This window comes from Cornus florida, unplaced genomic scaffold (genome assembly GCF_030987335.1).
Source record: "Cornus florida cultivar Cherokee Brave unplaced genomic scaffold, ASM3098733v1 CherokeeBrave_3.0.0_Hap2_Chr08, whole genome shotgun sequence".
NCBI classification, from domain to species: domain Eukaryota; kingdom Viridiplantae; phylum Streptophyta; class Magnoliopsida; order Cornales; family Cornaceae; genus Cornus; species Cornus florida.
The window spans coordinates 616,426-631,060 of NW_026775578.1; the positions used below are offsets into that span (position 1 = coordinate 616,426).

Here is a 14,635-nt window from a genome sequence, read left to right on the forward strand (position 1 = left end):
GGCCGTACACAAAACATCATGTCTTCTCCTCCTCATTCCCTAACACATCTGTAGCAAAACGTGAAATAGAAGTGAACTTATTCTCATACTCCATCACTGACAGGTCACCTTGCTCGAGACTATCAAACTGTGTCCTCAATTCCCGTATCTTGGTCTACGGGAAATACTTATCAGAGAAAAGATTATTGAATGTATCCCAACTCATACTATCAGTATTATACGCGCTAGTCATGGTCTTCCACCATACTGCCGCGTCGCTAACAAACTTATACGTGGCTAAGGTAATCTTTAACCGATCATTAGGTGCGACTATTGCCCTGAAATGCTTTTCAACTTCATCAAGCCTGTATTCTGCAACTAACGGGTCCAGACCTCCCTCAAATGTTACTTTCATGAGTTTGCCAAACTGAATAAGGTACTGAAGATTCCGCTCCATCTCCGTCTCCTATGGTTGAATAACCGGTCGTGGTATCACTTGAAAAGTTATGGTACTCGCTAAAGTGAGTACTAGAGGTCTTGAACTGGTTTAATGATCATGAACAGGTTCAAGATGGGCAGTATGCCCAAACATGAACCAAATGCACCCCTTGAACGGGTTCATTGGGACTGAACTGGTTCAAGATGGTCAGAATCTTGAAAATGCCCTAAAAAACTTAAAATTGTGCACTTGTGCATATAGACACCTCTTGGGTCCCTTGGTAACCACATTTTAGGTCTAAACGTGTCCCAATTCATGCATTCAAAGGTGTGTAAAACATAATTAAAGCTCAATACAAGTCCAATACATTGTTTAAAGATCAAATTATACAAATCCCATTTTTATACAATCTCTAAAGAATTAAATACAGAAACTGAGGCTTTCATTGCCAAAATTACATAGTTTTAATAAAAATGAATTGAAATCCTAACTACATCAATAACTATGGATGCCTATCATTCACTGGCTCATCTCCGAGTTCTTGAAAAATATTAATGATAATAGGGTGAGCTCAACAGCTCAGAAGAAAAAGCCTAAAGTACATTCCTAAAAATCCTGTGAGCCGCAACCAAAGAAAATGGATCATGGGATTATGAGTCATATCAATCATACATGAATTTCACAAATTCACAAATGTAATATCCCTAGTTTTCAAAAGGATAAGATTGGAATTTAAATTTTATTCTATGTGCTTAGGTGTCAAATTGTTTTAATTAATTGTTTTATTTAAATGAATTTCTTTTTTTTTTTTAAATTGTGTTTGTTGTTTAGTCATTTAATTTAATTGCATTCATTGATTTAATTGATTTGTGGTAATGATTTAATTTATGGTTTGGTTTTTTTAGTTTGCTTTACTTATTTAATTAAGTTAAATGAGTATTTAAATTACGTTAATACAGTCTTTAGGGTTCTGTTGAGTGGTCCAGTAGGTAGAAGCAGAGACGGATTACAACCTATGGGCCGATTAGGGTTTAATTTAGGTTAGGGTTTCTATCTGAGATTTCCATTAGAATTAGGTTTTATCTATGCCTATATATATATGTTTATAGCCTAAAGGAAAGGTTGGAAAACCCTATTCACGTATCAAAATACAGTGTCATACAGAGTGAGGTTTTGAGAGAAACAGAACAAGTTTGTGAGGTTTCCGGCTGGGGCTTCAAAGTCAGACCTAGGAGAATGGAAGAGCAGAAGTAAGAGGAGGCTAGACAGTAACTCAGCGTTGCCAAAACAGCGGATATGATGCTGGGATTTCGTAACTGAAAGCACAGGCAAGTTATCTTCTTTCTCCTTCCCGTTGGCCTGTGTTCTGTGCACCTAAGTATGCTCTAGGGTTTAATGGATCAATAACTGAATTATGTATGTTTTTATATGTCTGTTTAATTATGTGTATGCTTTGATTAAACTCTATGATGGTTCCTGCAAGTGTTGCTACTGTGTTTGGTTTTCAAGCATGTTTAAATCAGTAAGTGTTAAAGGGGTTTAACGATGTAAAATTGGTCTGAATAATGAATTTGGTTAATACTTGACACACCTAGAACATCTAGATTTAGTCTTTAAAAAACAAAAAGGGGTGGAAGCGGCTTAAAACAACGCAGAAGGTCGCAGATGTTGCAGAGGTTGAAGACGGCTCTCAGAGATGGAGAGAGCCTGCTCTATGGAGAGAGAGCTGGCTCCCTCATCTTCAGAGCCGGCTCCATGAAGCAATGGAGCCGGCTCCATGCTCTAAAAAGAGCCTACTTTCAAGTTCAAAGAGCAGGCTCTCCTATTTTGATGTATACTGGGTTTTTGGATGCACTGTGTGGACGATTTTTGAGTCTGGAACTGTGTGGGAAGTAGACTAAGATGATTAACATGTAACCTAGGTATTTTTATAAGCTCTCAGTGCATAAGAGATGCAATTATGCAAGTGGAATTAATAGAGGGAACTTAAACAACTTCGCATGTTAGTTATAGACGGAAAGGATTTAATTGCCTAAGTTTAAACTAGCAATTTAAATGGATTATAGCATGAGTTTAAAACTTATTTTAAAGGTACAAAGGGTCTTCATTTAAGTGACTGGACCTAGGCGTGGTTTGGATTTTGGTTGCTAAACTACTTTTTTTAATTCTGTAGTTTACATGGTTTTGAATTGGATAGTACTCTGGTTGTAGTTACTGTAGTGTCACACCCTATTCTTCAATTAAGGATTTGAATTGGATTATGGTTTGGAATTTAATGGTTGAAATATTAAATCTTACTCTGCAATTAACTGGAGTATATTTTTAAATTGAACTTGCTGAAATAGTATACCATGTTCCGCAATTACTTGATTTATGGTTTGGATTTAAGTTGCTGAACTAACACTTAGATTCTGTCAAGCATATGAATGTTGGCCTGGATTTAATTAAAGAATTAAATATATATATTTTCTGTCAATTATATGGATGTCGGTCTGGATTTTAAATTGACGAACGATCAAACATTGTTTCGTCAATTACATGGATTTTATTGTGAATGGTTAGTTGATGAGTTATTTAAATTCTGTATTTATCAACTATATGGATTATGTGGACTATATTTGATATGCTGCTTAAAATGTTGCATCATTTACGGATCATTTGCATGGTATGCACCGGTATGGGACGGTGGCATACGGAGGGAAGGGCTAGATCAAAACGCTAACTCCTACCCATTCATACATACGGAATGGATTAACTAAAACAGTTAAATCCTACATGGTTTCATGTCGTGTCAGCTAAAACAGTTGAACGACATATTGGATGGTTGATTATTTTTCGGTATGAAATAGGATAGGGATTTAATTAAAACATTTAAATCTTAATTATATGTTGTGTCTTGAGTGACGAACAGTTGATCGGCACATCATTATATTTGGATGGGAATTTATATATACGATTTATAGTACCGCGATATGAGCTTGAGTCTCAGGATCGTTGGTTAGGGTGCGTATATGCAATAGGATGCATAGCTAGTTATGATGGTTAAGGTATACCCTGTTAGGTCTAGGTACTCATGCCCACCTTTGGGTGCGTTTTTACATGTTGCATTCTATTCAGGTTAAGACCCTCATCATAGTCCAGTAAGAGTCCTGTAGTGTGTATATATACATATCTATGGACTATTTAGATATGGTTGAGATATATTGGGTGTATCTGTGTATCGAGTCTCTGTTTGGATTGTAGTTAGGATAGAACTTGTTCGTGGGTCTAACCCACTATTATTTTACAGGTAACGGATGGTTCCAGTCTTAAAGCTTGTTTGTGCTAAGCAGAGACGGCTACTCATTCTTCCGACGACGTAGGAGTTTCTTCGTGATTTAGCATTGGAGTCCTTTAGTTGTTATTTTCTAGTGTTGCAGTTTTATTAGGGGTCCACTAGATGGATTCCCGAGTTGTATTGGAAATGGAGAATTTGTATGTGTCAGAATAATTCTTTACTTATAAAATTATATTTTGAGGTTTCAGTTTTTGAGATTTCTATTCTAGTTTCTTTTCAACAGTTTTTATTTATTCCTGTTTATCTTATTTGTATTCTGTGTTCGATTATCGCCTAATTGGTTTGATATCCTCGGGTAATCGGGCGTGGGCCTGCCAACCCGCATCCGGAAATCCGGGGGTATAACAACAAACCAAACCATCAAACATGAAATACAAATGTTCTCTTCTTCTTTTCTAACCAAACCTCACTAAAACCTTCTTAATTAACCACCACCTTAACTTACAACACTATCCTTCATCTCACTTCCTAACCTTTTCTACCATATCAAACCTTCACTATTTCAACTCACCCCATACCAAGAATATGCATATCATACTACCATTTATCAATATACAAGTCATTATTTACATCATGATTATCATATCAAAAACCCAAACATAAAATTTAGTCACATAATTCGTACTTTCACATTTTCTCATAGAAAATAGCATGCTTGGCACAAATACAAGAAATAAGCATATTCTCAATCCACAATAATTAATTCAATACTATCTCATGCTTAACATCACAACCAAAAAGCTACAAACTAAGCATGCTTCACAATATCAAGATTTTAATGTAAGAAAATACATAGAATCTCACTAAAATCATAGGAATTTGTAATTTAGACTTCCCTTACCGCAAAATAGCAAACCAAACAAGGCCTTAGCAAGCCCTAGCTTTAAAATTCTCTAAACCCTAGCAACATGGGTGCCAAATGGAAGCTCTCCTCAAGCTCATCAACTTTCTCTCTATGGCATCACCAAAAACAACTTCTAATATCCCCAAATCCAAGGTTGAAACATATGTGGCATATATCTGATGCAGATATGGAATATAGAGAAAGAAAAATGAAGACAAAGAAGAGGAAGAGGTGATGCCCGAAAATGAAAGAGGAAGGGGAAAAAGTTGGTCTTGCACTTGGTCAAGTGGTCCTAATGGTGCCACTTGTCAAACAAAAAATGGTTTATACTTTTGGTGAAGTTTGAATCTTGCCCTTGCTCATTCAATGTAATGCCTCCTCTATCCTCCAAAATATCTTCCGAACTATGTAGATATATGAATATGAATATATGAGTGAAATGTCTATAATGCCCCTCACTTAAAATGAGAAAACCGAGAGAAGTTCAAGAATTCAGAAATCGACCCGACATCTGAAAAATTTAAAAATAATACCATCACTTCTAACTGACTTAAAATGATTAAAAATAAATTTCCAAAACCCTCGGCTAGATGAATGACCAAAAAGCCCCTCGGGGCCTGCGTGACACGCAAAACGAGGTAAGAATTAAAATAATCCAAAAAAATTAAATAATTTCCAACAAATAGAAAATAGGAAAAATCGGTAACGTTACATTATGGATGAGGTTCATGCTTCGTGTTGACATAGGAAATGACGGTTATACCCATAGTCGACCTCGAGTACGGACAAGGGTCCGGCCAACTGTTCGGACCCCACCCATGAGTTTTTAGTGGGCACGGTAAAATACGCGCCGACGGAGCCGACAGTACAACCTATGAAAGCAAAAGCTAATAGCAGCCCACCGGCAAACGCCGACTTGTGTCAGTTTGTCTGTGAAAGGGACGTCTAACTGTGGCACTTCATTCCGACCAAATCACTTTGTAGGACCAAATGCCGTTTTTCTCTCATACAACAATTCACTTTTTGAATTCTTGACATTCCTATTACTACTTCCTTGATCGTTACTCTAAGATTCCAAAAATAAAAATAAAAATTTACTGTATCCAGTTTTGCAAGAATTTTTATGTGTGTTATTTTATTTATTTACTTTTGGTAAATTATACTCATTTTTTTGTGAGTTAGGCAAATTGTGTCACCTATGAAAAAGTGACATTGAGTATAAAAGTGTAATACTTTTATATTATAATAATATGGAGTATTATATTATATTATATATAGGAGAAAGACAATATTATTATTTTATAAATTTAGTCAGCTGGAAATAAAATGGTAGGTGTGTTGTTAATGTAATTTATTCTATTTTTTTTTCTGTAGAAATAATTAAGTGGGCTCTTCTTCAATTTATCTTTATGATTCTGGATATCATAATTAAGTGGTCTCTTGTTAATTTAGATTTGTCTTAGTGATATAGGATATTTCTATAGCAGACAATTAGATTGGAGTTCACATAAAAATTATTCCAATTTGACTTCCCTTCATTTTAAAACTCAATTTAGATTCAATTTATGCTTGTGAGCAGTTCAAAATCTCGAGTTCAAGTTTGAATCTAGCTATTTAAAAAAAAAGTAAGACTATTAAGTAAGAAGAATGTGCTCTAATAACTCAAAGTTACGTAAAAAGTCATATTCAAGTCTCCATAGAAACATATATGTGCGTGCAATTTTGTTTAAGAAAAAAATAAATAAATAAAAGAAAAGGAAGAAAAATATATATATTAACAATGTTCTCTACGTGTGAAATTATCAAAAATCCTTTATAAAATTTCGTATAAGGAGTACATTCCTACCATGGAATAGGTACTTTGATATGCGCATAAAATTGAAAACCTCATTTTCCTAACAATTCACCCCTAGATAATTACGTTAAAGGGTATCAACTCTACTCGAATTCTTCTACAACGTGGAAATCAGGAAAATGTGTTCTAAGTTGGGTGTCAATTTTTAATGAATTATTTAACAGATCAAATTATATAAATATAAAACTATATAAACATAAATTTGTATGACTCAGAATCTAACAATTGTTAGATTTCAATTCTTTTTTTGAGTGAACAGCAAATGAAACTATTCATTTCCAACCCCTTGTATACGCCTAGGGATGGCAATTTGACCCACCCCTGCGGTTACCCGTCCCGTCCCGTTTTTTGCGATTTTGGAGAACCGTCTAGCTTATTTGGGTGTGGATGGTTTGATGTAATAAAACCCACGCGGATTTGATGCGGGGGTGGGGAGAGGTCGCCTTGCATCGCCCCGTCCCGTTTAGATAGAAAAATTATTTAAGTACCCTTATTTCATTCGTATATATATTTCCCAATATATATATTAAGTACCTTATATAATAATATTAAATTAACAAATGAATTTGATTAAAAAAAGAGTTACAATGGTGAAGAACAGAAGATGAGGAAAAAAAAAAAAAAAAGCAAATTTATTTCAACAATAAATAAATTATGGTCTTAAACGGGGCGGAGAGGGTACCCGCGGAGGTAAAAATGTTAAACGGTTACGGGGATGGGGTGGAAGGTTCCCCCATTTATATGGTTTTGGACAGGGACGGGGGCGGGGTTTTTAAACGGTTATGGGGGGTACACCTGCCCAAACCCGCCCTGGTCGTTCGTGAACCGTAAGCTTAAGAGTGTGCATTAAGGCGAGGGCCAAGAGTTTTACATTTATAGAAGCCACTACTACATTTCACTATTAATATAGCTAGGGCGAGTAGGGATCGTCCCAAGGGACTGTGAAGATCGAGCAATGTCGTGGAATCACAATTAAGCTAGTAGGTCAAGTGATCAAACAATTGGTTAGTTGGTTGATTAAAGAGCAACTAAATTAAACTAAATAATAGCAAAAAAATTGCAATTAAGAGTAAGTGAAAGAGAGAGAGAGAGATATCTTGGGGTTTAGAGATCACCACCAAGCAATGCATTTCTATATCATTGACAAGTGATTAATGAAGGCAATTAGGGTGTTGCAATATTGGTGTGTGTGTATTTGGTTGATTCAACAAGTAAGGATGACTAGTTAAGTATGTATTGTCTAAACATCATGTGAAAGGCACAATATATCTAAGCTATGAAGCATATATTGTGTACACAACATGTGAAAGGCACAATAAATCAAAACAAGTCGTTAATCATTTCACTTAACTCACAATCCAAATACAACATAAGGATAGAGACATATGCTAATTGCATTCAAAAGCTTGGATCATCAAACAAGAAGCATAGATTGTCCTCCCATTTAACACTACACTACAACTACATTACATCTACACTACTAGCATGAAAATAAACTAGGGGAGAGGCACAACCCATCAAGAGATAAGCATGAACCATCAAGAGAATCACAAAAGCATTCTTTTAAGCACAATGTTTTGACAATCTCTAAATCTATAGTATCAATACACATAGACACGCATCAATAACACAAAATCTAGAGATAAGCACATGAACATCTATTCTAGCATACATAGACATATAGATAGAATGAAATGACCAATTGGAAGCATTAAACCACATAAATCATTGAATAAACAAGATCCATATATATCAAAGTGTCAAAACATCAATTACAACACTAATCCCTCAGTAATACACAAGATTAAGATATAGAAAGCATGCTTGGGGCTAACTCTAGCCCCAAGAGGATGTCTAGCCACTCATGGTGATGATACTCCAACCCTCAAGGGCTAATTCCATGGAAGAGGTTTGCTCCTTGTTGATGAAGATCTCCAATGGTGTCTCTAGCCTCCTCCTCCTCCAAGCTTCCTCTCCAAGAGATTATATGAATGTCTAATTTTTTTCTCTCTTTTTGAAAAAGCAATCCTTATCCTTATATAGGTAGGTCAAAATGACACCCAAAATGAGCTAGGGTCGTGCACACAATATTCTCCAATGATTGGATAAAGGACAACTTTCAATGAGCTAGAATTTTAACTTTTTGCACTCGGAGGAAGTTCGATCGATCGAACCTTGGACTTGGATCGATCGAACTGGCTGAGATCGATCAAACTGAGGCTGGATAGATCCAACTGGCTGAGCTTTTTGGAAAAAGACAAATCCGAGATATTTTGGGAGATATTTTTGGGAAAAGGACAAAAGGTGGTTAGTGGTCGACAGTTATGGATATGATCAATCATTTGAATAAGGACAAAAGTGTTCGATCGATCGAAGGATGGTGTTGGATCGATCGAACTTTTGGAACTTTATACTTTTTGGTCAAGGCTTGAATCTATCTTGAAGTGCTGAGATCGATCATTGTTCGATCGATCGAACCTTGACTTTGGATCGATCGAACTTGCTGTTTTGCTTCTTTCTTCCTCCACTTTGCTCCTTTCTTTGTTTAATCTCAGAATTGCTTCAATTAAGCTCTTATTTGGCTGAGTTAGCTTATTTTTGGGATAAGTGGCTGAAAATGAAAATAATACGAGATCAATCTAAAACGGTAAAGTAAGATAGATAAAGGTACTAGAATGCCTAAGCTTAAAGGGTTTAAATACGCACTTTTTAATACTCATCACGCCCCCGTTGCCATCCCTGTATAATACGCCTCATTTAGGGGTGAACATTGGGAAGGACAGGGCACTTAATAATTACTGTACAATTATGAAAGCCTGACATGATTTGAACTCAAGCCTATACAATACTAGCCAGCCAAGGCCCAAACTATAGGACGTACTAACTGAAGCCAAGCCCACCCATATGACTATAATTTATTCTAAATAATACTCATATATACTCATAAAATAATCTTTTTTACATTCAATTTTGTCCTCCTTGAATGAAAAGACAAATAGCGAATTGAAAATTTGAAATTAATTGTCCCTTCGCAGGACATTAAATAATTGAAATTAATTGGATTCTAATTTGCTTTAGAAACTATTAGGGGTGAGCAAATAATTTATATATATACGAATACGATTCGATTTGATCCAATTCAATCAGCACATTATATTTATATGTTAGTGTGACATATTAAAAATAGTTAAAAAAATTAAATAGGTAAATCAACATTTCAATGTGTCAATTGATAAGTCATTCATAAGTCAATGAGCAATAAGGTATTTTTATCTTCTGTCAAAGATAGTTGGGGTGATTGTTTAATTTTGTAAACTTAAGAGTATCGTCCAAACAGTGTTGCAATTTACCCTAATAATGATATCTAACATAAAAATAAAAAACTTAGGGATTCTTTTTATTAAACTTAGGGGGTCTTATCTCAATTTTTCTTAGAGCTAGGCTTTAATTTATAATTTATAAGACTAATCAATGTCTCAATGGAATGTGAGTTTGACCCGCCCTTGACTCCACTTGCTTCTGACCCCCCATGTGCCGTTTTACGACCTCTTTCTATCAATAGGTCGGTTGCAAAACTGATGGGCTAAGCCCACTCACGTTGGGCTGGTTAATTTTTATTTATTTTTTATCTAAGCGCGTGAAACAGATTGGTGTATATTTACCATCATTCCATCGTCCAAATTCTATATGTTCCTTCGTGCCGAAGGATTTGGAAATATTTCTTCTAGTCATTACGATCACAACAATCTGCTTCGACACTCCGCGCAGCCTCCGCTATCGCCTCAGGTGACAAGATCTGCTTAGTAATATACACACACACACACACACACACACACACACACACATACTTTCTGTGTCATATATTCTCATTGTAGATTGATAGTAATTTTTTGAACAATTCCTCAGTGGGTGTTCAAAGTTTTTACGAAGTTGAAGACTTGGCTAAAGGGTTTTTGGTTACACAATGAAACAAAGACGACTGAACTCCAAATTTGCACTTAGGAAGGTAAATATTTTTTTCCCTTTAAGCAATTTGAAATTTTTTTTGAATCTTTTCCATATAATAATAATCATAAAGCTTTCTTTTTTCTTAATCGTCAATTTCTCCGCTAAATTATTATGTGTGATGAATTATTGTGTGTTTGCGTGGTTGTTTTCTCCTTATTCGTTTTACCTAATTTATCATGTCTGTGTTCAATTCAATTTTATTAATTTATACTGACTGTCCTCACTATGTTATGTGGTTTGCAATAATCAGTGTAAAGAGAGGAGTTGTTTTCTCCTTATTTGTTATCACCTAATTTCTCATGTTTGTGGTCAATTCAATTTTATTAATTTATACTAATTATCCTCACTATGTTATTTGGTTTGCAATAATCAGTGTAAAGGGAGGAGTAATCACTCTGAAGATCGGATCAGTCAGTTGCCGGATGAAATTCTTATTTGCATCCTCTCTTGCTTGCCAATGAAAGAGGCGGCAAGAACTAGTGTAGTCTCAAGTAGATGGAAAGAGTTGTGGACATATACAACTGGTACTTTTAATTTTGAGGCTTTGAAGTTATTGCGGAAACTTTGAAGGAAAGGAAATTGGAAAATATTAGGGGTGGAGAGGGCTAACTATATAAGTTGGGTGAATCGGGTCTTGAACTCACACAAGGGTGCAACCCTGGATGAATTCAGAATTCACTTTGATTTGGATTCTAGTTCTACATCTGATATTGATAATTGGGTTCACTTTGCAATGGAGAAGAGAGTTCAAAGGCTTGAGTTGAATCTTAAACGATTACATAGTAATATTCCGGAAGGGCATTACAATTTATCATCTATGCGGTCCCTGGATTTTTCGAGACTTGAATCACTAACTGCAATCCGTTTCACGTATGTGGATGTGACTGCAGAATGCCTTGAATGTTTTTTAGCAAGCTGTCCATTTCTTGAAGAAGTATCTGTTGATAACTCGGCTTGTCTAGTCAATGTTAAAGTTTATGGTCAATCGCTCAAGCATTTGAAAATAGCGTACTGTTGGTTTTTGGAAGACATTGAGATTTCTGCGAAAAGTCTGGTGTCACTTGAATATTTTGGTCACCAAATAAACTTGTGTTTCAAGAGTGCATGCCATCTTTCTAAACTAAACCTGGGGGGTCAGTTTTGCAAGTTTATGAAATTTTCCCAGTTTTCAAGCTATACCTCTCAGCTGCAAACACTTGTATTGAAGTTGGATTACGAGGTTAGTATCTAACTTACCTCTCTTTTGTGCCTTCTCTTATTCTTCAAGGTTTTCTGACACATTTCGTTATTTGGACTCTTCAGGTATTTGATAACTTCCCCAAATTTCCTGAATTAAGGAATCTAAAGCATTTGACATTGAAGGTGTATCCATACCGTATCAGGAGCTTCCTTCCTTGCATTTCTCTCATAGAGGCAGCTCCTTGTTTGTATAGATTTTGTCTCGAGGTTAGTGCTCTTACCTTCTGGTTTACAATATGTGCATCATATTCTATCCTGGAATCTTATGTTTTATGTTATTTTAGGTGATTACTAAGTAATTTTAACTTGTAATGGCATTCATACTACATCATCACTCTCTTTTTCTTTTTTCCCTCTAGATATGTATGATTTGCTTTACAAAATTTCTGAGACCTATAGATAAGATTCATATCTTACATAAATTTACCTAATATCAAAAGAATTTGAGAACAGTGGTGCACTGTGCATCTAGTTTGTTTTCATTGATTTTGTAGCTTAGGCTTAGCATCGGCCATTGGAGGTGTTTTTTAATATATTTATATATGTGTGTGTGTGTGTGTGTGTGTGTATATATATATTTTAAAATTTGATGAGAAGACAATATATTCCTACATTGCCTTCCAATTTCTATTATTTTGATGTTCAATGTTAATCTGCATCTCTCTCCTTCAAGGAAAGTTTGTGAAAAAATTCTTTATTTCTTTGCCTCATACGTGTGAATTAATGATTACCAATGTGTGATGTATGAACTAGATGCTATTATAGAGGCAATAAGTTATACATCAGCTCTTAGATGGAACCGATGTTAGAGGTATTAATACATAAGATGACAGTCCTTTGTGGACTAGGCTACTTAAAAGAAGATGTTAACTTTCAGTAGACTAATACTTTTGATTCATTTTGTTTGTGGCTAATAGATTAAGTGCATTGATTTAGGTCTTAGCTTTAACCAGTTTGATCATCATTCCATTTTCATTGTTTGGAATCAAAAGTCAATTTCATTGTTCTAACAAAATTGAATTAATAATCGGACCATTGGTGTGGCAGGTTTTTTATGGGAATATTGATTGTCCTGGCCGCTACTCTTTGCAAGGGAAGGTGGTACAAGGAAGGGCTGAGAAACGTCTGCTCAAATGTCCCAAGGTGGTAGAATTGGTTGGATTTACTGGCTGTGAGGTTGATGTTGAGCTCGCCATGTACTTATTTGAGAATTTTGTCTCGCTAGAGAAGATAAATATTGATACACGCCCACCGTATTTGATAGGAGCTGAAAATGAGAATGTGGAAGATGAGAATCGACTAGCGGCGAAAATGTGTGCTATGGGACTGCAATCAAAATTACCTCGAGGGGTTGAACTAATGATAATATGAAGATTTTGTGGAGGGCTGCCCATGTAACATTAGATGGCAATTTGTGCTTTGTAATATTTAATTAAAGATGTAATGCTACAATGTCTGGGTTTAAAATAGAGGACAGGCCCCTCTTTTAACTGTTGTGATGTTGTATGTTGGAAAAATGATGAGAAGTTGTTATAACTTGTATATCATGTGTAATAAAGTATTTGAAAAATCATTTTTCATTTAAATAGGTAAGCAACTCGCACACTTTGTGTTCCAAGTGTGACTTGAAGCCCTCAGCCTTGAAGAGATACCACCCAAGTTAGGATCTGGTGGTGTAAGAATATAATTTTTCACAGTTGCAGCATTTTTCTATTTGCATTATGATTTTCCATTCCCATTTGTCTTACAGGTTCATGGAGATGGTTTGATGATTCTATGTTGGATTGCTGTGAACCTTTGTCAAAGGTTAAAATTGGAGGCATTTCATTCTGGCAAACTTGCTAAATTTGAAGCTTTTCGGACAAATGAAAACACTATTCGATGATTTATGATTGGTAGAAATAAACAGGGACAAATAGGACACAGTTTTTCTAGTTCGTGTGCTACTAACCTTTTAATATTGGTAGAAATTTCGATACAAGGAAGAATGTGAATGCTAAGGTCTATGGACAAGGATAAGTAGTGTTGTTGGGTTGTCCCTTTCGTACATGCTGTGCAATTTTGACACTCTCTATCTCCTTGCATAAAAAAACTAAACAAATACTTTGGTGGTAGTCCATTGTCACTCTACATTAATTTTCTTAAAAGGAAAATAGTAGTTATTACAACAATATTTATGTTTCTTGTGATTTTAAGTCTAAGGCCTATTTTTAGCATAATGAGAGTTAATTCTCGAGAAGAGATCGTAGTGGTTGAAATCGATCTGTTCTTTTTTTTTTTTTTTTTTTCTTGAATGTGTGTATTTTTATTCTTACAAAATGAAGCAATATGTTGATCTGTTTTAAATTATTTGTAGATTTACATCTTCACACTTGTATTCTTATTTTTGAAATTAAATCATTTTCCGATTCATAATTATTTCAAGGCCTGAAAAAGCACTAGGCTTTCTTTATACAGTGGTACAATCTCGTTGGCACTACGGCTGATATTGTTCAGCTACTACTCCATATTACCCTTTTTTTTTTTTTTTTTCTTCGCTCTGTGCTTTCTGTATTATAAAGAACGTCTTTACAACTAAGTTCTGAAACTGGAACCCTCTGTGTAGTTCAAGGCCTGTGGTTTTTTTTTCACTATAGATTATAAGAAATTATCACATAGTTCGTCTTAACTTAACACAATGGTGTCTTGGGGGAGAATAATTTTTTACTAAACATCTCCCATGGCTTGGTTCCTCCAAAGAGGAGACTAAATAAGAAAAATGGAGACTAAAAGGTTTCTGAGTAAGCCCCATCCTTTCCTTCCTATCCCTCTATTTCCTCTCTACTGACACGGTGATGAAATATTGTGAAGTTGTTCATCTGTTCTTTTCTCTTGTCTTGTCCCTTTTGTATTATTTTCTCTTCTTCTTTTAAGATATAAAAAAACCCATCTTTT

General features: G+C 35.2%; 1 protein-coding gene across 1 annotated transcript; it reads left to right on the plus strand.

Annotated features, from left to right (window-relative positions):
- The first annotated feature begins 10,111 nt into the window (after positions 1–10,111).
- Positions 10,112–13,319, plus strand: LOC132268752 (uncharacterized). The gene is made up of 5 exons (XM_059769568.1): positions 10,112–10,240; positions 10,361–10,460; positions 10,836–11,681; positions 11,765–11,908; positions 12,749–13,319. Exons 3-5 carry the CDS (start codon positions 11,196–11,198, stop codon positions 13,070–13,072), a joined length of 954 nt encoding a protein of 317 aa, XP_059625551.1. The 5' UTR covers positions 10,112–10,240; positions 10,361–10,460; positions 10,836–11,195; the 3' UTR covers positions 13,073–13,319.
- The last annotated feature ends 1,316 nt before the right edge of the window (positions 13,320–14,635 follow it).